We start from the raw sequence: 24,982 nt of genomic DNA on the forward strand, positions 1-24,982 counted from the left end.
ATGATCTGCTGGGTATGGAGGCGTATCGTCATCGCTTGTCATATGTACACAACAGTGAGTGATTTTGTTTTAAGTTTGTTTTTGAAAACTGCAAATAAAAAGAATTTAAAAAAAAAGTACTGTGACCGAAAGACTGAATGCCTTCTACAGCCACTGCTCAGTCTTCATGTATGGAGATGTGGGATCCAGTGACTCAAATGCAGAACCCTCCTCTTTTGCTAGGAAAGGTGGTACCCAAACCCGACTGAAAATGCTCATTCTCAGGAGCCCTATGTACCAAGATGACTTGGGCCGAGTGTGTCCTAAACTTCTTCAGAAATTGAGGCAGGAGAAGAATACGGAAAGTCTACAAAAAAACTGTGTTTCACTGCAGTCAGAATGCATATCCCAGTGACTTTCCGAGAGAAAACTGCAGAATGCTGTAGATTTATACATTGCACAAGCTCGTTGATGGCAAAAAGATCTAACCAGCTCATGCTCTACTGCTCAAAGATGTTCCGTGCCTACTCAGGGTGGAGATGCCACTCATGATCTGACAGCAGATATCTGCTCAGCTCATTTGCTCTGGCATTCAGAGACCCTACTAGATGGTTGGCTAACTGAAAAATGTTCTGCTGGTCCAGCCACCTCCAGAGACCCAAGGCTTCCTGGCACAGGGTTCATTCAAGACTCATCTCCCCGTCTTATTACAGTACCACATGGTGGCTGTGTTGTCTGTGAGACTTGCACCAGCCTTCATCTGATTGGTGACAGGAAGCCTTTCAGAGTCAGAAGGTTTGCCTAGAGCAGGGGTACTCATAGTACGGCCCGCGGGCCGCCAGCGGCCCGGCAAGCCTTCCTTGGCGGCCCGCGGACCTTGCCAACATCATATGCCTGTGTTTTTTATATCGCCGGCGCCGGTTGCGAGCTATGGGGGCCGGGCGATTCTTTTAAATAACATTCACTTGATAATGAGGCTTTGTTGTACTTCACCTCTTCTTAGCGCCCCTGCATCTCCACTCTGATTGAGTGGAGATGCAGGGGCACTAAGAAGAGGTGAAATACAACAAAGCCTCATTACCAAGTGAATGGTCTTTAAAAGACACGTGAAGTACTTGGGTGCGGCGGCTGTGTGCGCTCTGTCCACTCTGTGCCCCGCCCCGCCTCCCCTCTCATCGTGTGCAGTTCAGGAGAGAAATTGTTTGTAGAGAGGCAGATGTAAGGGAATATCGCAAGGACGCCTTTTAGGACTGAATCGAGGTACGTGGTCAAAGGAACGGGAACAGCGTGCCTTTGTGCTCTGAAAAGGCCATAACCCTGATACCATGTGTCAGAAACGTAAGAGGAGCAGCCGTGCAATGAGATACAGAAGACTAGAGAAAACAAGGGAAGACGTGGTAAAACTGGGGAAGAAAGAAAAAATAGGAGAAAGGGAGAGAGAACAAAAGCACAGGTACAGGACTAAAAGGAGAAGAGAGAAAGGACACAGGAGAGGGCAAAGGAGTAGTAGAGCGTGAAAAGAAGAACTAAAGTGAGACAAAAACGAGAAGAATGACAATGAATGAAAGCGAAATAAGACTGACATGGTGAAAAGAAAATAAGTCAGAAAAAGAAAATACTGATAAAATGACCCAGAGATAAAAAAGAGAGAGAAGACAACTTAACAAAGAAGCGGCAACAGGGCAACCAGCAGGACATTTGGAGGAAGGCCAAACCATACCTGAGAAATTTAGAGAATAGGTGCTACCATGTTTCTTATTATTGTGTTTTTCGGAGGAGACAGAGAGAAAGGGACACAAACATAGAGGGAGGGAGACGGAGAGAACGGAGAGAGAGGGAGGGAGAGAGAGAGAGGGAGGGAGGGAGGGGGAGAGAGAGAGGGAGACAGAGGGAGGTAGGGAGACAGAGAGAGAGGGAGACACAGAGTGAGTGAGACAGAGTGAGTGAGACAGAGAGGGAGGGAGACAGAGAGAAAGGGAGACAAACAGAGTGATGGAGACAGAGGGAGAGAGAGAGATAGAGAGGGAGGGAGACGGAGAGAGAGAGAGGGAGAGTGATAGAGAGAAGGAGAGCGAGAGAGAGAGGGAGGGAGACAGAGGGAGGGAGGGAGACAGAGAGAGGGAGGGAGACAGAGCGATAGATAGATAGATAGATAGATAGATAGATAGATAGATAGATAGATAGATAGATAGATAGATAGATAGATAGAATAGATAGATAGATAGATAGATAGATAGATAGATAGATAGATAGATAGATAGATAGATAGATAGATAGATAGATAGATAGATAGATAGATAGATAGATAGATAGATAGATAGATAGATAGATATGTGTGAATGCCTGGTCTGGTGGCTCCGTGGACGAAGGTGTCCGCTGCAGGGGCCTGTGTTCAACCTCATGGTCATAGTTTTTTTTTGGGTCTAGCCCTGCCCCCTCCCCCACTGGCCTCGCCCCCACCGGTGCGGCCCTCAGCCAGAAACCACACTGTAAATTTGGCCCCCGAGAGATAGTTTGTGAGTACCCCTGGCCTAGAGCATCAAAAAGTTGACGTGTAGCTGGCTCTTCACCTGAGACCAGATGCCTCTGATCTTCACTTTCCCCAGATGACCTGTGCACCTTAGTTGTGGCAAGACTGTCACTACCTTGACGTCTGGGTGGGAAAAGTAGAGTAACCTGCTGCAGGTCAGATTGGCGCTGGTCTGCCAAAACAGAAAATCCTGAGCCGTCTCTTGTGAGATCTGGATTGAGTTAAAGAGGATACCCTGATGCTGAGTTCACTGAAACCTGAGGTTTCCTCTACAGGGCCTACATATGCCATCTGGTGTTTGGGAGGAGGGGGCTGAACAAGGCTAAAAGTCCCAGAAGTCTCAAAGCCATCCTCACCAAGACCCAGGACTGAGCCCTAAACATTAGGATCATATCCTGAATGCCCTGGACTTGCTGCAGGGGTGGAACAACGTTCAATGTCACAGTGTTCAGGACAGCTTTATGAATTAATCTTCTGTGTGGGGCACAGGTGGGACTTCGACTCATTGTTGGAGTACCCTAAAGATGTCATAAATCCGCCACCGTCCCATGGTAGTCTATGACTGGTTACAGCAAGGCTGCTTTGAGTAGCCAGTCTTTGTGGTATCGGAACACTTTTATGATATTTTGAAGCTCATGGTGCAAATGCCTTGAATGCCACTGTGTCTAGGATAGCCCCAATTGAGGAAATACTCAGTATAGACCACAGGTGAGACTTCGACTCTGAAGAACCCCAAAGATTTCAGGAGTGCGCCCCAAGCTGGTCTACGAAAGACTGCAGCAAGCCTGCCTTGAGCAGCAAGTAGGCGAGGTACATGAACACGGGTATTCCTGACTACCAGTGACCACTGCCATCGCTTTTGTGAATATCTGAGAGGCCAAGGTTAAGGCCAAACAGAAGTGCAGCAAATTGGAAGTGTTTAGACCTCTCTGTGAACAGCAGATGTGGCCTGTGGTACTGCAAAAATAGGTGGATATGCTACAAAATGAGATGAGGCCTTGGCCTTTCTTTCTCTTTTGTATATACTGCTATGTTATTTTTCTATTTACCGAGACTCCCATTGCGACGACGGGGAATGATACAAGCTATGGGAATCTATGAAAGTTCCAATACTGGAGTAAGTTAGAGACACTATCCAGTCTCCTAGGCCCCAGTACAAAGTATTGGCGACAGGATGAGTAGCCTGATATTTTCTTTTTTCAGAAAGGCTTTCAGAGGGCAGTGGTCCAGTATAAGCCCAGAGTCTTCAGGTTCCTTTGATACGAGGAAGTAATGTGAAAAGCATCCCTCTCCTTTTCCATGGCCTGCACCCGCTAGCAGAAGGCTGCCGTCTTGCAGCAAGACTGTGGATTGGTCAGCTAACAGTCATTCTGATGTGGGGGGAAATGAAGGGCAGGGCAGGGCATTGCACCTCTGAGTAATTAGCAAGACCTATCTGTCCAATGTGATGGTTCTTCAACTGGGAAGGACATATCGTATCCAGCCTCCTATCAATTAAGTTTAGGCCTGTGAGGGGGGCGCTAGGTGGGGCACGGGTGGAATGGCCGCCATCTCGTGAGGCTCCCGCTGTTCAGCTACCATTATTCATCATTTATCCTCGTTTCCTGGCTGTAATTGTCTCCCGCTTTGCAGCACTATGAGGCCCGACAGGAGTGGATCATTTGGCTCCTGCACTGGGGCGTTCCGAGTGGATAAGAGGTGGCTGGCGTAGTAGACGCGTCTCGCCCGGCTGCACAGGGTGACGCGCTGGAGCTCGTAGCCGGCCCGAGGTGACTACGCGACGGCGCGGGCGTCCACGAGGCAGGTAGGCATCTGCTGCGTGGTGACGGCGCTGGAGGGTGCGGCTGGTGAGGGGCGGACAGAGGCGGATGGCGCATTGAATGAGCTGCTGGCAGGAGGTGCCTGATCCGTGAGTGCTCATCGCTGCTGTGATTGTGCCGGCTCAGAGGGTATTGCGGACTTAACGCTGGAGGCGGGTGCTGGAGGGCTCAGCATGCGATTTCATTCCCGCTGAAGGCCTCCATATTGCGCATTGATACCACTACCATCCCCTCAGGGCAACGACAGGTACTTGTGGAGAGCTGGGGCCATGGATGCACAGCGGTGATTCTATGATCCCATGGGCTGCTGTGCGGAGCCTACAGACTGAGTGCTGAAGAGATGGGACATTGGTAGTGCGGGTCAGTGCTGGGGACGTTTTGTCGGCAGTTCCTTCAGAGTGTGGCACCAGCATGCCAGCAGTCTAGCTGACCCGCCTACTGGAAGCTGGGACACGGGAGCCCTGGTGCAGTTTCGGGTGGATTGACTCGCTGCTGAGAGTGGTGGCAGTGTGGGGTCTCACCTCTTCCCCCCTCCTCTCTCCGGTTTTCGCTCTGTGGTGGACAACGCGAAGGTGTGCAGTCCGCTACTGCGTGGTATCGGTGGGGCGGAGTGGGCAGACGGTCTACACATGTTGCCTGTGATAGCAGCGAGGGTCAGAAGTGGCCGCTGGCCTTGCTTGCTGGACCACGGCCCCCCTGGCATGGGGCCTGCAACGCCTGCACCGATTGCGGAGGAGGGGGGTCGGGCACGGAGCTGCACTTAGCCTTGTAAGTGATAGAGCTGTACTGGGCTTCTCCATTTCGGCTACGGACGATATCAATGTTGAGATGGGGAAGGTGGATGCTGGCCAGCCGTGGCTCACGTTTGAGGCCAAAAAGCATATGCGGCAACAGCAGGCAGAAGCTGTTGGTGAGGTGGAAGAACTGCCAACGGGATCGCGGGGCTCCCCAGGGGCTGATGTGGCGTCGGTTCTCTTGGAGGTGCGGCAGGGCTACACGACGATTGCGGACAAAATGGACACTCTAACGTCGCGGATGGACGCCATAGCGCGCAAATTAGAGGGCCATGAGACTCGCTTAACGGAGGCCGAGCACCGAATATCGGAGGTTGAGGATGTCACCAATCAGGTGCAGGGTACGACGGCGCAGTTGGATAAGCTATTGAAAATCATAGCGGCAAAGAATGAGGACATAGAAGCGAGGAGTCGCCGGAATAACATTTGCGTCTTAGGTATTCCGGAAAGCACTGATACGGGCAAGATGGAGGACTACATTGAAAAGTTGTTAATGGCGGTGGTGGGCCCGGAGCTGTTGTCGTCCCACTTCATAGTGGAGAGAGCTCACCGCTCGCCTGGACCGAGACCTCACCCTGGAAACCCGCCTCGCCCTATCATTGCGCGTCTCTTAAATTACAGGGATGTGGCGTGGCGAGTGGCTCGGTAGAAAAAAGAGTTGCACTACAATGGTGTATCTTTCACAATGTTCCCGGATTTTACATTGCAGGTTCAGGAGGAGCGCCGAAAGTTTCTGGCAGTCAAGAAGAAGTTGAGGCAAGCTCAAATTGACTATGCTTTGTTATATCCTGCCCAAACGTTCTGCACAAAGCCTCAACAGGCGGAAGATTTTTTGAAACAACTTAAAAAACAAAAGAAAAAATCGCCAGTCCGCAACGGTCCTCCGTCGGCAACCACTTCGGATGTAGAGTGACTGGAGTTGTGGCATGGGACTTTACAGTTAAAATAATGTGTTACTGTTTCCTAATATTGTTGGGGCTCTCTCGTCGCTGTGTACTCAGTCTGTAGACTGTGTCTATGAAAGCTGGATAATAAGGGATTCAGGTGCCTGGGGGCGCAGAGGGAGTGCGGAGCGCTAGGGTTGTTAAGACCTGGAACGTTATATTCGACACAGTAGCTGAACACCCTCGCGGCTTGGGATGCTTCAGTGGGAGGGGGAGGGAGGTTTTTTGGGGTATACATGTCATGGCTCGAATAGTGTGAGGGGCGCTCGCTGGATCGCTGATTCTCGTGTGCGATTTGATCTGGCAAAGCTGGAGTCTGTATTGTGTATGTTGTGCGCTGATGGGTTGGAGTTATGGTATCGAATAACAAATCTGTATTGAGAATATTGTCATGGAATGTCCGGGGTCTAGGAGATCCGCTTAAGTGCAGGCACATTCTGGCATATCTTGATAGGCAGCAGGTGCAGATGGCATTGCTGCAGGATTTACTTGCTTGATTTGCTTGATTTACAAAACTTCCTGGACGAAGGAAGGTGTGCTTCAGGTTTCTGTGACTTTGATGTATTGAATGCCATTCCAACCCTGGTAGCACCCCAAAGATGAAGAAAAAAGTAAAAGGAACTTACAAATCAACGTTGTCACGCCAAGGATTTTCTGAGTTATACAAAAACAAAAACATTTGTCTATTTTAACCATCACGGTGGAAGTTTGAGGGGAAACTGGGTTGTGATGTTTCGTTTTTCATGTAGTTTGTTTTCTATGTAATTTGTGGGATTATGGGGAATGTAGTTAAGGAATAAGGCAATGTGGGTAGTTTTGATTTATGTTTTCGGTGGAAGTTGAATTCGGTGAAGGTGGGGCAGGTGTATCATGTGACACGAGGTGATTACAGGTGGAGCCGTTAAACGCTTTGAATAAAATCATTCCGTTGTAAACGCGCCAAGAACGAGGAGATAATGCAACTGATCAGATCACAAGTTGTTGAGAGGTAAACATCGGGGAGGGTATTGACTGCGTACTAAAGTTTGGAGATAGAAATAAGAGGAGAATGGTTAGAAGGTTTAACATGGTGCATTTAATTTGTAAAGGCTTTATCAACCTAAAGGCGAGAGTAACATCGAGGCTCATATGTATGTAGACGTTCTCGGGTAGGGAATTGGGTTTAGAAGGGAGTGTGTTTTATGGAAAGGTTTTGAGGGACGTGGCACAGTTCAAAAATATAACATTTAGTTTTTGTTTTGGGTGATAAGATAAATGTTTGGGATTAACAAATGTTTTTTAACCATTTCTAGATACCCCTGAAGAAGGTCTTACACGACCGAAATGCATTGGGTTGAATGTATAATACAGAGGAATGAAGTTGATACGTGCCTGTGAATAGGCCTGGATGGGCAATTCCTGCGCTAATGAAAATGCTAGAAAAAATAAAACTTTATATCCTTGACGTGACGGACAAAAATGGATTAAATATGGAAAATAAATGGGATTAACTTTGAGAACTATTGAGTACGTGTCTAAATGGATTACAAATGTGTATCAGGCTGTGCAGCTTTTTTGACACGCAAATGAGCGTGTCATATTTCGGTGCAATTTTATAAGGTGCGAAAGGAATGGAGCGCCTCAAGAGAGTATGCACGCCGAAACTGATGAACTTGATTTACAAAACATCCTGGACAAAGGAAGGTGTGCTTCAGGTTTCTGTGACTTTGATTGCTGCAGGAGACACACCTCAGCCCGGGCTCCGTGGTGTCCTTCGCCGGTAAATGGGCGAGTCACAGGTTTTCTCCTCTTACTCATCTTATGCCAGAGGGACGGCCATTATAGTCAAAAAGCAGACTCCCTTTGAGCTGGCGGGTACCATTTTTGATCCACAGTGGCGCTATGTTATTATATGGGGGCGCCTGGGTATTGATTCAATCACCATAGCGAACTGCTATGGGCCCAATGTGGATACTCCGGAGTTCTTTGCTACTGTTTGGGGTAAAATTCTGCCCATTGGCTCCTCTCATGTGATCTGGGGGGGGGGGGGGAGAGACTTCAACATAGCCCTTGACCGGCTACAGATAGGTCCAAAACTGCGGTGCATCACTATACTCACGCGCGGGAGGTCCTACAGGCGATATTGGAGGAAGGGGGCTTAGTTGACAGTTGGCGTCACGCACACCCAGGGGCGTGAGAGGGAACGCACTTCACGTCTTTTACTGGTACATGGGCGCGCCTAGATTATTGTTTGCTCTCGAGGGGGCTATGCTCTACCATTTGTGAGGTCACTCATCTAACCAGGACATATTCAGATCACTGCCCGGTTATGGTTTCCTTGATCCCGCCAGGATATGATAAACCACGGCCCCGCTGGCGGCTGCAGCACGCTGCGCTCTTGGATGCAGTTTTCCAAGCTGAATTGGGCGATGAAATAAAGGATTTTGTTTCTAGAAATAAGGGTTCCGTAGACAGTGTAGAGTCCATATGGGAAGCGTTCAAGGTGACCATACAGGGGTACTGTATTTCCAAGAGCTTTGGGGTGCTTCGAGATTTGCAAAGGACGCTGTCGCGTCTGGAGCAGGAGTTACGTGCGCTGGGGAGGCGAATGGCACAGGGGGAGACGGGCCAAGTGCAACGAGTCTTCCGTGAGAAGCTATCGGAGTATACGGACACGGCCATGAGGGAGGTTAGTTTCAAAGGGAAGTACTGGGTGGCGCAGAGATATGGTGAAGGGGAACGCTCCGGCTGAGGTAACTCGGAGTCCCCGCTTCACGACACATGTATTGGAAGTGGAGGGGTTGGATGGAGAATTACAACGTGACTCGTTGCAGATTCTTGAGACGTTTACTAATCATTATAAACAGCTTTATACATCCCGGAGGCAAGGCCAGGTGGAGTTGGATGGCTATCTGGGGGACGTTGCCTTGGGGTGGCTAGGTGACACAAATGGGAGTGCGCCGGGTTCGGATGGATTGCCCTCAGAGTTTTATAAACAATGCATTGATATCATGGCTCTAGTGCTTCGGGAGGTCTATGAGGAGTCTCTTGAGGTTGGGATACTCCCGCCCTCCATGAGGGAAGCCTTAGTTTCGTCTTTGTTGAAGCCGGGCAAATCTCCTAGATCGTGTGACTCCTATAGGCCTCTCTCTTTAATGAACTGCGATACTAAGAAACTGGCTAAAGTGTTGGCCAACCGGTTAACGTTCCTAATGGAAAAGCTCATTCTCCCGGACCAGTCGGGCTTTGCTCCGGGGAGAGCGGCATCCCATAATTTACGTACGCTTTTCTTGTTGATTCAGACAGTGGCACCCGAATTCCCCCTCGCTGCAGTGTTCCTTGATGCCACCAAGGCATTTGATTCTGTGGAGTGGGATTATCTGTTTCGGGTGCTACAAAGTATGGGTTTTCCGCTCCCCTGTATATCCTGGATTAAATTGTTATATCACCAGCCAACCGCTAAGATATTGATAAACGGTCATTCTTCCCAGCCATTCGCCATTTCCAGGGGTACCCGGCAGGGGTTCCCCTTATCCCCACTGTTGTTCGCTATTGCGATTGAGCCACTGGCCTCCCGGCTAAGTCAATTCCATCATGAGCTTTCCGATGCTGTCGACGTCTGCTCCTAATATCCTTATATGCGGACTACGTAACGTTGTGTATTAGGGATCCACAGCAGAACATGAACCCTCTGTTGCGGGACTTTATAGTCTTCGGCGGGCTTTCTGGCATCACGATTAATTGGGGCAAGTCTCAGGTCTTCACTTTGACCCCGGCTGTTCCGCAGTTCCCGCTCGACTATCCCTTTGTGTGGTGCGACGCAGAAGTCCGTTGTTTGGGTATCCAGGTGGCCAGGGATAAAGAGGACACAATAAGGCTCAATTATGGCACCGCCATTACGCGTCTATCTAATAATGTTACACGCTGGATATCCTTGCCGCTTTCGCTCGCGGGACGAGCATCCCTCATAAAAATGGTCGTCCTACCACAATTCCTATATTTGTTTCTGAATATACCGTATCCTCCTGGGGCTTATTTCTTTGCAACATTGCGTTCCGAATTGCTCCTGCTGTTCTGGGGTGGTAAGCAGCTGAGGCTTAAGTGGTCGACGCTCACGAAGCCGTATGACCAAGGGGGATTTGATGTCCCGGATTTTGAGGCATATTTTTTGAGCGCCCAGGCACATTATGTGTATTATTGGGTTCATCCTCCTAGATACATGCCGCAGGTGATGGTGGTGGAAGACTGGCTGGCGGATCCAGAACCGCTGAGCGGTTTGATATTTGGCCCTATGCGTGCCAGGTCGGACGCCCCTACTACGGTCTCTGGCACGGTAGACGCGTGGCATCGGATTACAAAATCAGTTGCGTCGCCCTTCCTGTACTCCCCTAGGCTTCCCTTGACCCATCATTACAATTTTGAGTCTTCTGCAGGAGGATGGGTTCCTCAAACTCTGTAAACGTACTAATATTAGCACCTGGGGAGATCTCTTTCATAAGGAACATTTCCGTTCCGTGGGCCATTTTTTCCAAGGGTTGCAGCCCACGCCGTTGGAGGTGTTTCTCTATGTGCGATTGCATCAGGGGATGAGGGAGGTACTCACGGAGTTTCCTCGGGAGCCGGCGCCTCACGTTCCTTTACATCGACTGCTGGGATCTAAGGATGGGAGGCATCGGGTGTCGGGTTTGTACCAGGACATCCGAGCACATCAGGCAGATACGATTAGTCCGGCTCGTGTGCAATGGGAGGCGGACCTACAATGGGATATTACTGAGGAACAATGGCGGTATTGTTGTACTCAAACGGGTCAAATCTCGGCCAGTTGCCGACTGCGGGTGATTCATTATAAATTTGTGCAGAAACTGTATTACACACTTGTTAAAAAATGCAAGTTTAAGCTGGCGGATAATGACAGGTGTGAGAGATGCAGACAGCCTGGGGAGGGGTTTCTACACTTGGTGTGGGAGTGCCCTGAGGTGGGAGAGTATTGGGGACAAGTTTTTGATGCCCTTGAGCAGATGGTGGGTGGCACGCTGGAAAGGGATCCACTCGTGGCTCTTTTGGAATATGCTGCTCGGCTCCCTGTGGCATACCGGAAATTTATCGCCATAGCCCTACTACCGGCCAAACGCAGAGTGGCGTGCAAATGGGGCAGGGGTCGAGCCCCGAAATTTAAGGCCTGGATGGCAGATTTGATGTACTGTCAGGAACAGATGACTATTTATGCTGAAACTCTTCCAAGGGCATCCAAGCAGAAAGATATCTGGGGTCCTCTGTAGGGGTATTTTCTCTCAGAGCATGTTGAGAGGGCTGTTGCTGGCTTACCTGTGACTGGCTAATTGCAAGGTGGAGATTTCACCCTGGGTGGGTCGTCGTTCCTGTGTGGGGATATTGTATATGTGGCCAATACCTAAGCGGGGACGGTCTCTTTATGGTGGGGAATGCTGTCAGTATTGTTGTTGTGTCCGGGTGTCTGCGGACCTTTGTTACCCTCGCTGAACTCTGTATTGAATAGTTTTTTGCTTTGCAGGGGTGGGCATGGTTGTCTATAACATCGGATGCTTGTACTTCTGATACCATCATCGTAATATTATGTATGAGTCTTTTGGTGTAACAGTGGAGACCCGGCGCATGTTTGATGCCATGTATAGTTGTCTTTTTTTTTCTTGTATACAACAAAATTATAAATAAAGTTACAAAAATAAATAAATTAATAAGTTTAGGCCTGTGAGGGCAAGTTAAAGCAGCTTGGCAGCCACTGCAGCAGGAGAAGAAAAGTGAGAGGTGAGCTTTTCCTGCTGGTGGGTACTGCCTCGAGTGTCACCAAACTTCTGCCCCAAAATAATTTGGTCAGTTACTACAGAGTTTGGGAGGACTGGTGCTGTCTGTTAGTCTCCTAGAATGAAATCTAAAACTCCTGTACTGCAGATGGAACTGCTTGGTGGGTAACAAGACTCCCAAGGACAGTACTGTAACACAACTGTCCTTAATCCTTCTCAGTCTGGAGCATATCCATAAGGGATGCCTGGACATCTCCTGAAAACAAGGTGGATCGCATTCAGGTGTGAGTCTGAGCCAAATAAGGACTCTAGGTACTGATAATGCTGGCATTGAGGCAGAGGTCAAGGAGTAGAGTCTGGTTGCAAATTGATTGTTCCGCCTTTGGAACTACACAGCATGAAAGAGCAACAGCATGGCCTCCTGAAAGGCCACCAATTAGTATGTGGATGACTATGGCTTGGGGAATTCAGGGTGCATGGGGCTAACTATGGGATCAGATTGGAGTCTGCAACACTTGTTTTAGATTAACTTTCAATTGATACCCTTGCGCCTTCCTGCCTGATTTCAAGTAGCAAAATGGGGTCGACTCCCGATTTACCTTCTTGTACTTATGACACGTCTTTGACTTACCAGAAAACTTTGAATTTTGTTTGCGACCAACCCTTTAGGCACAACGCAAAAGGAAGCAAAAGCCAGAACTATGGGTCAGACGTACAAAGTTTAGGAATAACTATTTCCTAATCGCGATTCTCTCTGAATCCCAATTGGGAAATTGGTATTCCTAATGTATGAAAATAATTGAGTTTCATTGAGGGATTCCTTGTGGCATTGAGGAATTCCTTGTGGGTCAAAAATCGACCTACCTCATAAATATTAATGAGGAAGGTCACAGTTTGCAACCCAATAGGAATCACAGCCATCACAGGGATGGTGACCTACTGACCACCATGTCTGTGATTGCTTTTTAATCAAGCTATATATATATTTTTTACATGTTAACAGTTTTCTTTAAAAAAAATGTTGCTGCTTTTAAAAAGAAAACCTTGAAGTTTCATTTTTTAAGAGTAGGCAGCTGTCCGTGGGACCACTGCCTGCGCTCTTAAAAAATATTATTATTTATATTCTTAAAGGGGAAGAAGATATGGGGTGTTTCATGCTACCTCACTAACAGTTGAAGTGCTCTTGATCTCACCCATCAGACAAGACCTTGCACTCACTTTCGAGCTCTACAGGCAAGTTAGAAAGTTCCACATGAACCTGATACCAATTGTAGCACACAGAGCTAAGTCATGCATTGGATGACTACACATGCAAGAGATAGAGCAGTGCCAGGGTACCCAAAATAATGAAAATGGCAAAGAAGGCATACTAATGACTATGTATTCTTTGTGAACAATGGAAGGCCAACAGACCTATATTGGATGTAGGTCAGGGCGAAATTTCTGCCATGCTGATGTATTCTCACATAATTTAGTGTACGTATGTCATGCGAAATTCCGATATTACGCCATGTTGGGCGCACCATTCTCAGTTAAAATTAGTGCAAGTGTACAGGAGCATGCACGATCAGAACACGGGCACCTGCTTTTGAGAGGCTGGTGTTTTCGTGCTATTCTTTATGCATGAAATGAGTCCTCGTCTTCAAAATCATTGTGAAGACACAAGTTGTGCTAAAATATAGCACTGAATGCTGGTCTCGCATTTCCTGCAAATTTGTGTAATTTTCCCAAATTTTCATGTAATTACAAAATATGTCTATTTCACGCACCCCTAGTTTGATGCTCAAATGCATATCAGGTCGCTTATCTATGACGGTCTACACAGAAATAGTCACTTATTTAAGTATCCAAAGACAAGCTGTTCTGCTTGCCAAACGTCTTACGATTTTCAAATCTCCCATAATAATGACCATCATTTCAACTTCAACATAAAACAACACTTCACAACCAAATACTATTTAGATAATACGTACTAATCAGATAGATATCAAATTAACATATTTTTTGTCCATAATTTCTGAACTTTCAGTCCCTTGAAAACAGAATGAAGGATCAGATATGATAAGGTGCCCTTAGGGATCCATCACTTTCATTCTGCCTGTAATATCAGTCTCAGGCGACTGGGGCTTGTATCCCCTTTTTACATTTAACGATGGGTGGGCTTCCAGCTGTCTGAATAAAGCGTGAGCCTAAATGCTCGCAAATAAAATAGAAAAACATGTTGTGAAATGGAAATTTCATGTCTAACAGTATGGGTATTTCTAACAGTGTTACCTTTACTTCTTTCAATAAAAGTAAAGTTATTCCAAGTTGGATATTGAGTCCAACTTGGAATAACTTTACTTTCACTTTTATTGAATTAATACTAATATCACTCACACTCCACAGCACTTTGCTAATATACAGAGCACCGCATGTTAGGAACCTCGGCTTTCATAGTTGCCTACATTTGAAAAATAAATCCAGGGACACTTTGCAGCACAGCTATCAATTACTTACTTGAAAATTTACAACACCCACTGCCCCAAAACTCCGCCTTCTCCGCATAATTTAACTGTGCCTATTTAGCGTAGTGCAGATTATAGGGTCTACTCAATTAAGAGGGAATTGAGATGAAAATTTCAAACTCAAGACCAAAGTAGCTGAGTTTGAAAATTTTTCTCATTCAGCTGCAGTGGAGAATTTAACAACTCGCCTACTTTGGCCTAAAGTCTGAAATTCCCATTGCAATTCCCTGCAATTCTTTCTGATGTGCAATTGCCAGGACTGTCCAGGATAATGAGTTACCCAGAAAAACGGGACAGTTCGAAGCTATGGACTTTGAAACAATAAAAATTATCCTTTCTAAACCTGCTGGAAATCTGCTAATGAGCAGAGGGGAATGTTCCCCAAATGTAAGGAAGGTTAATATCACTGAACATATGCATTACCTTTCTGCAGAAACTTCTGGTGTCACACTTAGCAGCACCAGGGCACAGGTTGCTGCCAACTGGACAGTGCTAGGGAAGCAAAGGCAAATCTAGAGACAACACATTTTTCTGCTGTTTGTTGACCTTGTCTATTGGCTGTGTTGTGATGTAGAATTTGATAGGTTTCATGCATTAGAGTATTTCATAACACCATTTTATATTTGTTATATTCTGCAGTTACCAGGAAAACATGATATTATCATTCCATACCTCTGTACCATGTACTCAAAGTTGCTTATCTTTGCAAAGCCAGCTGAGACAATCTGCACAGCATGAGAGGAGAGTGAGCGATGGATGAAGCCTCGTGTGTGCAAGTACATTAGGGCATCGTTGACATGGAGCAGCAAATGGACTATTGTTTCCATATGCAAAACAGGAAATTCTGAGCGCTGGAAGAAATATTGAAAAAATTTGCAACAAAAGCCTCGAAACATTGATGTCAATACTGTGATCTTTTCCTAGACTATTATAACAATTTAAACATAAAAAAAAACACAGAACAGATAACATCCATATTTATATACATTCTTATCAAGTTACCATCTTGGTTCCATGCCACAAATTCTACTCAGGTGGCCATTTAGAACTTGGTTAGGCACGAGTACTTGATTTGTATGTGTTTCGTAAAACCTTGCTATGTGGGTTTGTTTACACTGGCGGGTGCACTGTGGACACAGATCCCCGCCAGATAAGTGTGTATCTTTAATTATGGCAATACTCCACTGGGAACTGGTTCCATCACACATTGACTCCTTGTGCAAGAAGAAATTCGACCTATTTTTAGGCAAATGCTGTTCTTTGCTACTGTACTGTGCATATTCTATTTAAACATTGCTCAGAATGCCAATGGAAAAATTCAGTTTCTTAAGCTATAAACTGCATCTCTTTCCCTTCATAGTAGTGGATTCATGTCATTTTCTTTGCTTCTATTTTACTGAAAGAGACATGTAGTGTCTTATTAACTTTTTTTGACGCACCAGCGGCACAGTGTGCAGGCCCATATTTACAAGGCCGGCGTGGCTTTTCATGGCCATGTTAATACAGCCCCATTTCAGCAATCACTTTGCGTGAAAAGGGAATGCCGTGGGTGTTGCTGTGGGTGTTCATACGCAACACCCATGGATTCTGCCGCACTCCCAGATTTGCAACATTTTGCAAACCTAGGTTTGTGTCAGAATCCTACTTCTCCTCAAGTGAGGTGTAAGGAGGCGCAACGCGGATAAATACTTTTATTTCTCCTCGTTTTTTCCTCTTTCAGGCATGTTGCATTCTGCAGCACACATAGAGAGAGGAAAACACCATCATGATTTTTTTTGTGCAGGAAGATTTCTTTTCCTGCACAACAATCATCCCTGCAACGCAGCCACCTTTGCACCATGGTGCAAGGGTGCCTGCGTAGGCGGAGGCAGGCAATTGTGCGCCAGCACAGGGATGTGTCATATTGTTGTAAATATGACACATCCCTGTGCATTTAAAATGACGCAGCTCGGAGCAGCAAAATGGATTGCACGCCACGCTGTGTCATTTTGTTGTACATGAGGCCCGTAATCTCTAAACTGGTCTAAAGGTAGTATTGGCATAGAGGCCATACATACAAAAGAAAGGTGACAGTTCAACAGGGGACTGTTGAACTGTATTATTGTATGTTACCTCTGCTAACCACAACGCCTTACTCCAGTGTTCAACTTGTTGTAAGACTTGACATCTCGGACACTGCTCAAATGTTGATTCAATCTTTCAGTAGGCCTATCTGTCCGAGGGTGTTAACTGGTAGACATAAAGACTTTGAAATGTAATTCTTTATACAATACAGACCAAAATCTTTAAGTAAATTGAGACTCTCTGTCAGCTATTAGAATAAGCAAAACACCATGAGATCAACTAATGTGCTGTACAAAAAACTGAGCCAACTCTTTAGAAGTGGGCAAACCTGCAAATGATATACCATGATTCACTACCAACAGAATTGCTATGTACCTTTGACTTTTGGGTGACTCTATAATAAAATCCACAATCTATACAAAAGGAGCGTGTGATTCATCCAACTAATGATAACGTTCCAAGCAGTGCGCTCATATATTGTCCATTCTCTGTGTACCCAACCAAGAAAATACCAAGGGAGTCTTGTTTAATTGGAAAGCCAATTTAGAATGTATTATTCAATCCAATTTTTCAACACAAAGGTACATTATCTAATTTATCCAGCCAACATGTTTCATCCGACACGGACATCATCAGGGTTTCTAATATCATGATAATCATATGATTTTAAATTCCATGTCGTGCACCCATCCTTCTTTCGTACACCGTAATGACTGTGTACGAAAGAAGGACAGTGTGGGAGATGCTCTAGAAGGAAGTGTGGAACGTAATTGACGTTTGCAATAAACAAAGGTTGATACCAGAAGAAGGATGGGCACACAACATGTAATTTCTTGGTTGGATACACAGAGAATGGACGATATATGAGAGCATTGCTTGGAACGCTATCAATATTTGGATGAATCACACGCTCCTTGTGTATAGATTGTAGTTATTGTTGGTGGCCTAGTGGCGGTGGGACCACATAAAGTAGTGTGATCAGAACTTTGAGAATAAATATCCAAAAACAGACACCTGTGCGTACTTTGCTTGCCACCTCACCGCCAGTTTGTGTATAATCTATAATAAAATCCACAGACATTGTATCAACGAGGGGTAGAAGGACTGGCGGCCGCATCCCCAGGGTGGAATCGCCTCTTTCACCCCTGTGCTGGGGGTGACAGGTCCACAGCTGTCCCATGGTGCTTGACAGCAGGAGGCCAATGCATGTGGGTGACCACACACTAAGAGTGGGAGCGGTGCTCGCTGATGTCAGTGCTGTCTTCGCCTATCTTTTACTGCCCCCACCCCGCTTGCCTGGCTCAGAACAACGCCCTGAGATCAGATTTCAGGGGTGGCCTAAACTCTTCACCTGAGTGTGGAACCCGAGGGCGTACAGCGACTCATCCCTTCTCCCCCCCTTTCCAGTACAAGGTGACAGCTGTGCTCATAGAGGACGGAAGATTTTCCCCACAGATGTGAAGCTGTGGGAGGAGGCTGGGGGCCCACGACACTCACTACCCTATGAGCACTTGCTGGCAGAAGAATAGACTTAGTGGCACGCTCCGAGATCCACCCACTGGCTTGGACCTGGCTGCTCGTGCTGCGCATGGGTAAGCGGGCAGAGAGGAGCCTGAACTTCAGCGGTTGGCCTAGGATGGGCCTGCGACGAACGCCATGGTTAAGGATAAACCCCCATTGCCTGCGCAATCTCAAATCAAAATCAACCACTATACAGTTGCAACCTCCAGTGGTGGGGAACACCTCTCCTCTCAGCTGAAGTTGTAACGGTCGCAGGAGCCCTCTGACTTTGCCACTATACTGCAGGCAATCCAGGACTCAAGGACGGCAGTGAAATCCAAAGGGGGCAAAGTCAAAGTGCATGTTTCAGTCCTCCGCCAGGACCTCTGGAACATAGGCATGCATGTCACAAAGGCTAAGCAAGGGGGCGCTTCAGTAGAGGATGATGAGGGAGCCCTTGGGGAGCGCGCTGAAGACACTGAAAATATATCATGCAGGAAGAATCTTAGGTTCATTGGATCCCCGGAGGGCTCGGAGTCTGCAAATGCCAAAGGGGATGAGCGGCTGAGAACCTGGATCCCAGATGGTATACCTTCGCGGTGGCTCATGGTAAAACAGGTGCATAGATCCCTGGCCCAACAGCCCATTCCTGGAGCACCGTCGCACCTATTGATAGCCCGCATACCTTACTTCTGCAATAGAAATACCATCCTCCGTGAAGCACAGAAATACCAACATCTCCACTTTCAAAACGTTTGTATCATGATTTTCCTGGATTACATCGGGGCGATCAAACAACACAGGTGCTCCTTTGTCGATGTCAACCAAAAACTTTGACAACTCAACCTTTCAATATATGCTTCTTTTCCCAGAGAGATTTAATGTGATCGTCAATGCTAAAGCATACTTTTTTTTACATGCCTGAGCAGGCTTGGTCAACAGATGGGTTGCTTCCAGAGTGGTGCCCTAAATTAGAAACAGAGGAGGTGACACGCACCCCAACATACTTCAAGTATATTCATGTTTTTTCCAGTACAAAATACATAACATTTTGAACACAGTATCATCATATCTTACACATAATATATCTAACACATATGCCACAGCGCATCATATTCAGTGTCATTCACTTGGATATGATAGAGTGCCCCAATGCAGGGTGAGTTCATTAACTCCAGTTAGTCCAGTGATGAGTTTGCTATAAGATACGCTATAAACGGTGCCTATATATTCTTAGGTTACAATGCCACCAGTAATTCCTCTGCATATATGTCTCACTGGTTCCTACAATCAGCCACATCAACAAGCCATTGGTCAAATTTAGGTGCTGTTTTTTCCCCTATTCAGTGATACCCTCCCTTTTGCCAGTAATAACAGTTATTGCCACTAATTTACGATTGTGTGGTTGCATAGAGTTGAGAAGTCCTAGAATACAATGGTGTGGAGTGCAGCCCACCTGCTCCATTACTATAACTGATAAGGCCTGGGCTACTTGTGTCCAGAAGTGGTGCACCTTATCCATGTCAGGCCAAACGCATAAAATCCGCGTCAGGCACGCCACAACGCATACACCCATATTTATATAATTTTAGTGGAGTATAATATACCTGCTGTGAGTATTTGAAGTGTATAATTCTTAAATTACAGTTGGCTGTTAGGTGGCCAGTGAGGGTGCAGCAAAATTCCCAGTCCTCCAGAGAGAGTGGGGGAACTAGTAAAGAATTCAACATATCTAAATGTCTGACCCAATGTGGGGGGGGGGGGGGGCACGTCTCTTTGTGCAGATGTACAACCTAGTTATTAATCGTTTTCTAAGCAGCTTGTAAGTACATTTTATAGCTGCCCCAATGTCAGCGGTGCATCAGGGAATTGTGGATATAAGGCTTTCAAAGCAAAATAATTATAAAATTTCCCTCTGTTAAGACATCCCCCATCGTCACTAATCTGGCTTCTGTTAATATTGCAAGTACTTTAGGTTCCTGTGTGTTGGAGATGGCTCGGTGGTATAATAATGGCATCACTGGTGCATACAGCGGTGATTTTCCTACCCTAATGATCACTTTCTGCCAGGCCTTTGTGGTACTGTTTATCGTGTTAGTTTCTATTCTGAGGACTTCCGGCCGTGTATATGGTATATGGTAATATGGCTTTAGGTGGTATTGGGTATGTGTCATCGTTTTCTATCGCTATGTGTGGCAAGTAGATGGGTAGAAGTACCAATAGTGGGCAAGTGTTAACAGCCCACAGCACCAGTATACCCGCGATAGCAGCCGCATAAAACATCGCCACAGAGGCACCCCGCAACTATCACTAATGAGATGCAGAGTGGGCGTTACCGTGCCAAAAGCAGCGACAAAATCACACCTCAACATTCACAACGGCCAGACAGAACTGCAATGAAAACACAAAACAGACGATAAGGCGCATTAACACGTGGAAATCTACACCTGCTCTGACCTGGTGTGAAGTCGGACGGCTGCCTGCACAACAAAGGGGAACACAGCCCACAGCCACACCGGAAGGGCAACAGATGCCATGGAGCCACCCATCAAGCAGCCCGGACACCCACGAGGGCCACAACACCCACCGGCACCACCCCTCCCTGGCACCCCCGACGAAAGACATGCCACATCAGCTACACATAAACATGCACAAAATAATCCACCTGACGTCGTATAATCACAACTGGTGACATGCATGTGTCGACAAGGAAATGAGCAGCACACATTCACTTTTGAAGCAACAAATGAAACTTTATTAAAATGAACACTGAAATGAAATGAAGACACATGGCCGCTCCCCTCGGGACAATCTGTACGTCCCAGCCTGCAAGACAAAAAACATGATGAGAAGGTGTGTCCTCCGCACATCAAAGGACAAAGAGAGTGAAGGGGAGAGAGAGGAAGAGAGGGAGCGAGAGAGAGAGAGAAGAGAGGGGGAGAGAGAAGAAGAGAGGGGGAAGAAGAGAGGGAGAGAGAGAGAGAGAGAAGAAGAAAGGGACAGAGAGAGAAGACGAGAGGGGGGAGAGAGAGAGAGAGAGAGAAGAGAGGGAGAAGAAGAGAGGGAGCGAGAGAGAGAGAGTGTCGCCCCTGCGCACCCAGGCCACACTGCTCACCTGCTGCCACTGGTGTGACCCCAACCCCTTGCCGGTATGTATCGCAGTTCACCAGGTCACACATCTGAGTCAGAGCCGTCAGCTGAAACAGAGTCCAGATACATGACTGGCACAGTACACACACCTGCACAAGACAACATTGCCTGGCCGCCCACGCATACCCAGGCAGAGGCACCCCAACCCCTCCCGCCGCCCATCGGAGCATGCCCGCCCATGCACACCCAGGCCTCACTGCTCACCTTCCGCCAACGGCACGTAGACGGGAGATCCCACCACGTGCCGCTGCAAGCCACAACGGGGGCCCGCTGACATGGCACCCTCCACAACATGCAGCCACGCTCCGCAGGCCAACAGGTCTCACGTTTGGTGCTGGGTCTTAATTACTCCATGGCAGAGGACATACCAGTGCACCTGGCACCATCGCAGGCTGCATACCCGCTCAGCCCAATGAGTGCCACTAACTCTGGGATACCGGAATCAACGCCACGTGGCGGTAGGCCCACGCTGCGCGCTGGCTCTGGCCTACACTGCGGTCCAGCAGAGCACACTAAACCTGAGCTGTCCGGATCGCCAGGATGGGGCATCATCGCAGGCAGCACACCCGCTCAGCAGCTTAAGGTGCCACTGATTCAGTGCACCCTAAGTCACTGTCCCGTGGGGGGGTGCCTGTGCCCGTCGCAAAGCTCCGAGTGGCACTAACCCTGTCCAACCCCAGTCAGCGTCACATGGTGGTAGGCTGTGCCGGCCGCAAGGCCTCGGTTGCCAATAACCCTGTGCAAACCCAGTCAGCGCCATGTGGCGGTCGGCCTGTGTCGTGCACCAGGCCTCGGATGCCACCAACCCTGTGCGCAACAACTCATGGGCCCTTTATGAATGAGAAGCGTGGATTGGCTGCCATCCAGTCACCACCGAAAGAGGGGAATGTGACGTCGTCGGCCCCTTATGTTGGCGGAGTCACATGGCCAGTGACGCCTGTGCCGGATGGGTGTGGTGTGTGTGCAAGCCTGCCCTCAGGGAGTGGCTGTGACATGCTGACAACTAGACCAGTGACCTGCACACCACCAGCGCGTACGCCTGCGACGGGTAGCAATGGTGGCCCTCCTCGGTGCGTCATCGGAGTGGTCTGGCCTGCTGTACGCCGAACCAGCGCAGGGCTTGCCACAATGACTTGTGGGCTCGGGGCGTTGGCCAGTCTATGTCCGGAAAAGGAAGTGACTGATGCGTGTGTCCCTGTTGTAGTGTTCACGGGACCCGGTACACAATATGCAATGTGGCAACCTCTTACTGGCATCCCACAGGATGAGCATCATTGACGCAGGGAAATCACTGTCCCTACTTTCATCCACACATTCATACATGATAGATGTAAGGCATAACACAGCAGTGCGTCACTGGATGTTTATTTGCACATACAGTGCAGTGCTGCAGCTGGAGCAGTACAGGGCAATGCCGAGCACACTACACAATATGGGCCCGTGGAGGGCCAGCCAGAGTACATCCAGGGATGACATGTACTGCGGAAGAGGAAGGGTACAATCCGCAATCTGTCCGCCGTGTCATTGGTCGTCGAACAGGATGTGGCAGTCCATGTCGCTGTCCAAGGTGAGTGTATCGGAGTGTATCGGGGGTCAGTGGAAGGTCATGAGGCCATGTGCGGCACCAAGTAGAAACAGGACAGGTGGCGGAAATGAATGCTAGTGCCTCCTGATCACAAACCCATCCACATCCTCATCTCCGGATGTCTGCCCTTCCCCCCTGTGGGTGTTGCAGTACCGGCTGCAGCACTGTGTGCCACTGACACATCTGGTGCCTGAGTGGATACGCCTGCCGCACTGGGAGGCACTGACACACCAGGGGGCGGGGATGTGGATGGTGTGGGGGCAGCAGAATTCATCAGCGCCACACCTTTTGGCGGCAATGCCATGATGGAGGTCTGCAGGGCAGGATAGATCGCAGCTACATTTCGATGATGTGCAGCGGTGGCTGCCATCCTTTCCGCCTCCATACGCACCATGTCCTCCATGAGCCTCCGCATGTGAGCCAGCTCACGGTTGGTATCGCTGAAGCCACTCTGAGCGGACAGCTGATCTACTCCCCACGTCATGACTCCAGCGATGTCAGTCAGGGCTCGTTGGAGACCATGGGGCGGACATAGACACCCAAGGATGGCGTCCAGTTTGGCAGCCATGAGTTCGAACCCCACCCATACCTGCTCAGCCGTCTCCTTCTGGCCCTCTAGCACACGGTGTTGGAAGGCCATTTGTTGTTCCTGGGGGACTTGGGAAGGTGCCGGGCTGTGGGTGTCTCCTGCTGGGTGGTTTGGGTGGTGGGTGGGATCTCCTCGATGTAGCTGGGCTGCCCTGATCCTGGAGGTGAGTCACGGATGAGGTCAATGATGTCTAGGAGGGCTTGTGCGTCAATGCTGGTGTTGTCCTCCTCGTCAACAGTGAAGAGTGGCTGGGACTGCTCTGCAGGAGGTGTTGACGATGCCCCTGCGATGTGAATGGGAGATGGGGTATTACAATGTGTCCACATGTATGTAGCCGCATGGTACAGATTGACATTCTGACAGCATAGCATTGTACATTGTGACGGTCTGTGCGAGGAGCCTGGGTCATTGTGGGTGTGTACTGTGCCCTGCTTGATTTTGCATGTGTGCCATCGTGTCCATCTCCACCCGTCCCCCCAGTACCTGGTGGTCACTCACCCTGTTGGCTTATGTTGTGTCCTGTCGAACAGTGTCCGGTCCCCCTACTCCAGCCACAGTATCCACACTGATGACTCTCAACACCAGCTCCTCCATGTCATCTAGCACGAGCTGTGGTGCTGTGCCCCCACCTCCGGTCTGCGTTGCTGCCTTCTGGTTGGCAGAGAGTATCTCCTTGGTCTTCCGCTTGATGTCATTCCATCGCCTCTTGACCTCGTCCATTGTCCGCTTGTGCTCTCCAACGGCATTCACCTTGTCGACGATGTCCCGCCATATACCAGTTTTGGTGCCCAATGACACGTTGGAGGTGACAAATAGTTGTTGATGGTGTTCCATCACCTGCGTGACTATGATCCTGTTTGCCTGCGGACTGAACTTTGTCTTCCTTGTCTTCTTGTCCTTGCCCTTCCCTGTCCCCGATGTCCCTGGCTGGTCGTCCGGGGTGCTTGTGGGGTTGAGCTCGCCCTCTGCACCTGCTCTGGCTGCCTCCATGGTGCTTGGGTGTAGGTCATTTTTTCGGCCTGCCAGGTGTGTGTTGCAGGCTTGGCGCTGCTTATCGCTGATTTCCTCATCGCTCTTTGGCCCGTTGCGAGTTTTTTGGTGTTGTGGTTTGTGGTTTTATCTCCATCATGGTGGTTGTATCGCGGACATTGATTGTCCGCGGTGTCTGTGGACTATCGCATGGTACCGCCTTGTTATGAATTCCACGTTGACATGGAGTTATTTTCCCACGATGGGCTGCGATATTGGAAGTTGTGTTACGCTACCCTTTATTTAGAAATCTGTTTATTGAAAATGCAACAGTAAGCATACAATACATCACTCAGTGGCTTAGCGTACAGTTACAATTAAAGCATGGCATGGATTCATAAGATTATACCATCAATTGTGGTGACCCATAACGATGGGGTGGCATTCAGCATTGTCTAAAATGAGTGGCCCCTGAGGTTACAAGTGAACCTACCACTACACCGCATGCTTTGTGGTCCTACCCTATGTGGGGACTATAAAGTAGTAACCTTGTTGTTATGTACGTTTTCTCCAGTTATTCCAACAAGCAGATAATCAACTATTCTGTCAATATTAGCAACTAAAAGAACAACAGCAGCTCTCAACATGTGTCTAAGCGTCCCCCACCCATTCCCCCCTACCGGGTCCCCCCCTCCCCCATACCCAGCCCCCGCCTCCCCTATGTGGAATGTCGTATCGACAATGGCCTGTGTGTTCCTATGTCTCACCACCTGTATCAAGGCTGCGGTACCC

General features: G+C 48.3%; 1 protein-coding gene across 1 annotated transcript in view; it reads right to left on the reverse strand.

The window, feature by feature from the left end:
* TEX14 (testis expressed 14, intercellular bridge forming factor) overlaps window positions 1–24,982 on the reverse strand; it is a 1,549,829-nt gene that overhangs the window by 1,093,991 nt on the left and 430,856 nt on the right. Inside the window, exon 9 of the mRNA XM_085647123.1 lies at window positions 15,006–15,184. Within this exon, the coding sequence (XP_085503249.1) occupies window positions 15,006–15,184 (179 nt within the window). The remainder of the gene's footprint in view (window positions 1–15,005; window positions 15,185–24,982) is intronic.

Source organism: Triturus cristatus, chromosome 3_2 (genome assembly GCF_964204655.1).
Source record: "Triturus cristatus chromosome 3_2, aTriCri1.1, whole genome shotgun sequence".
Taxonomy (NCBI): domain Eukaryota; kingdom Metazoa; phylum Chordata; class Amphibia; order Caudata; family Salamandridae; genus Triturus; species Triturus cristatus.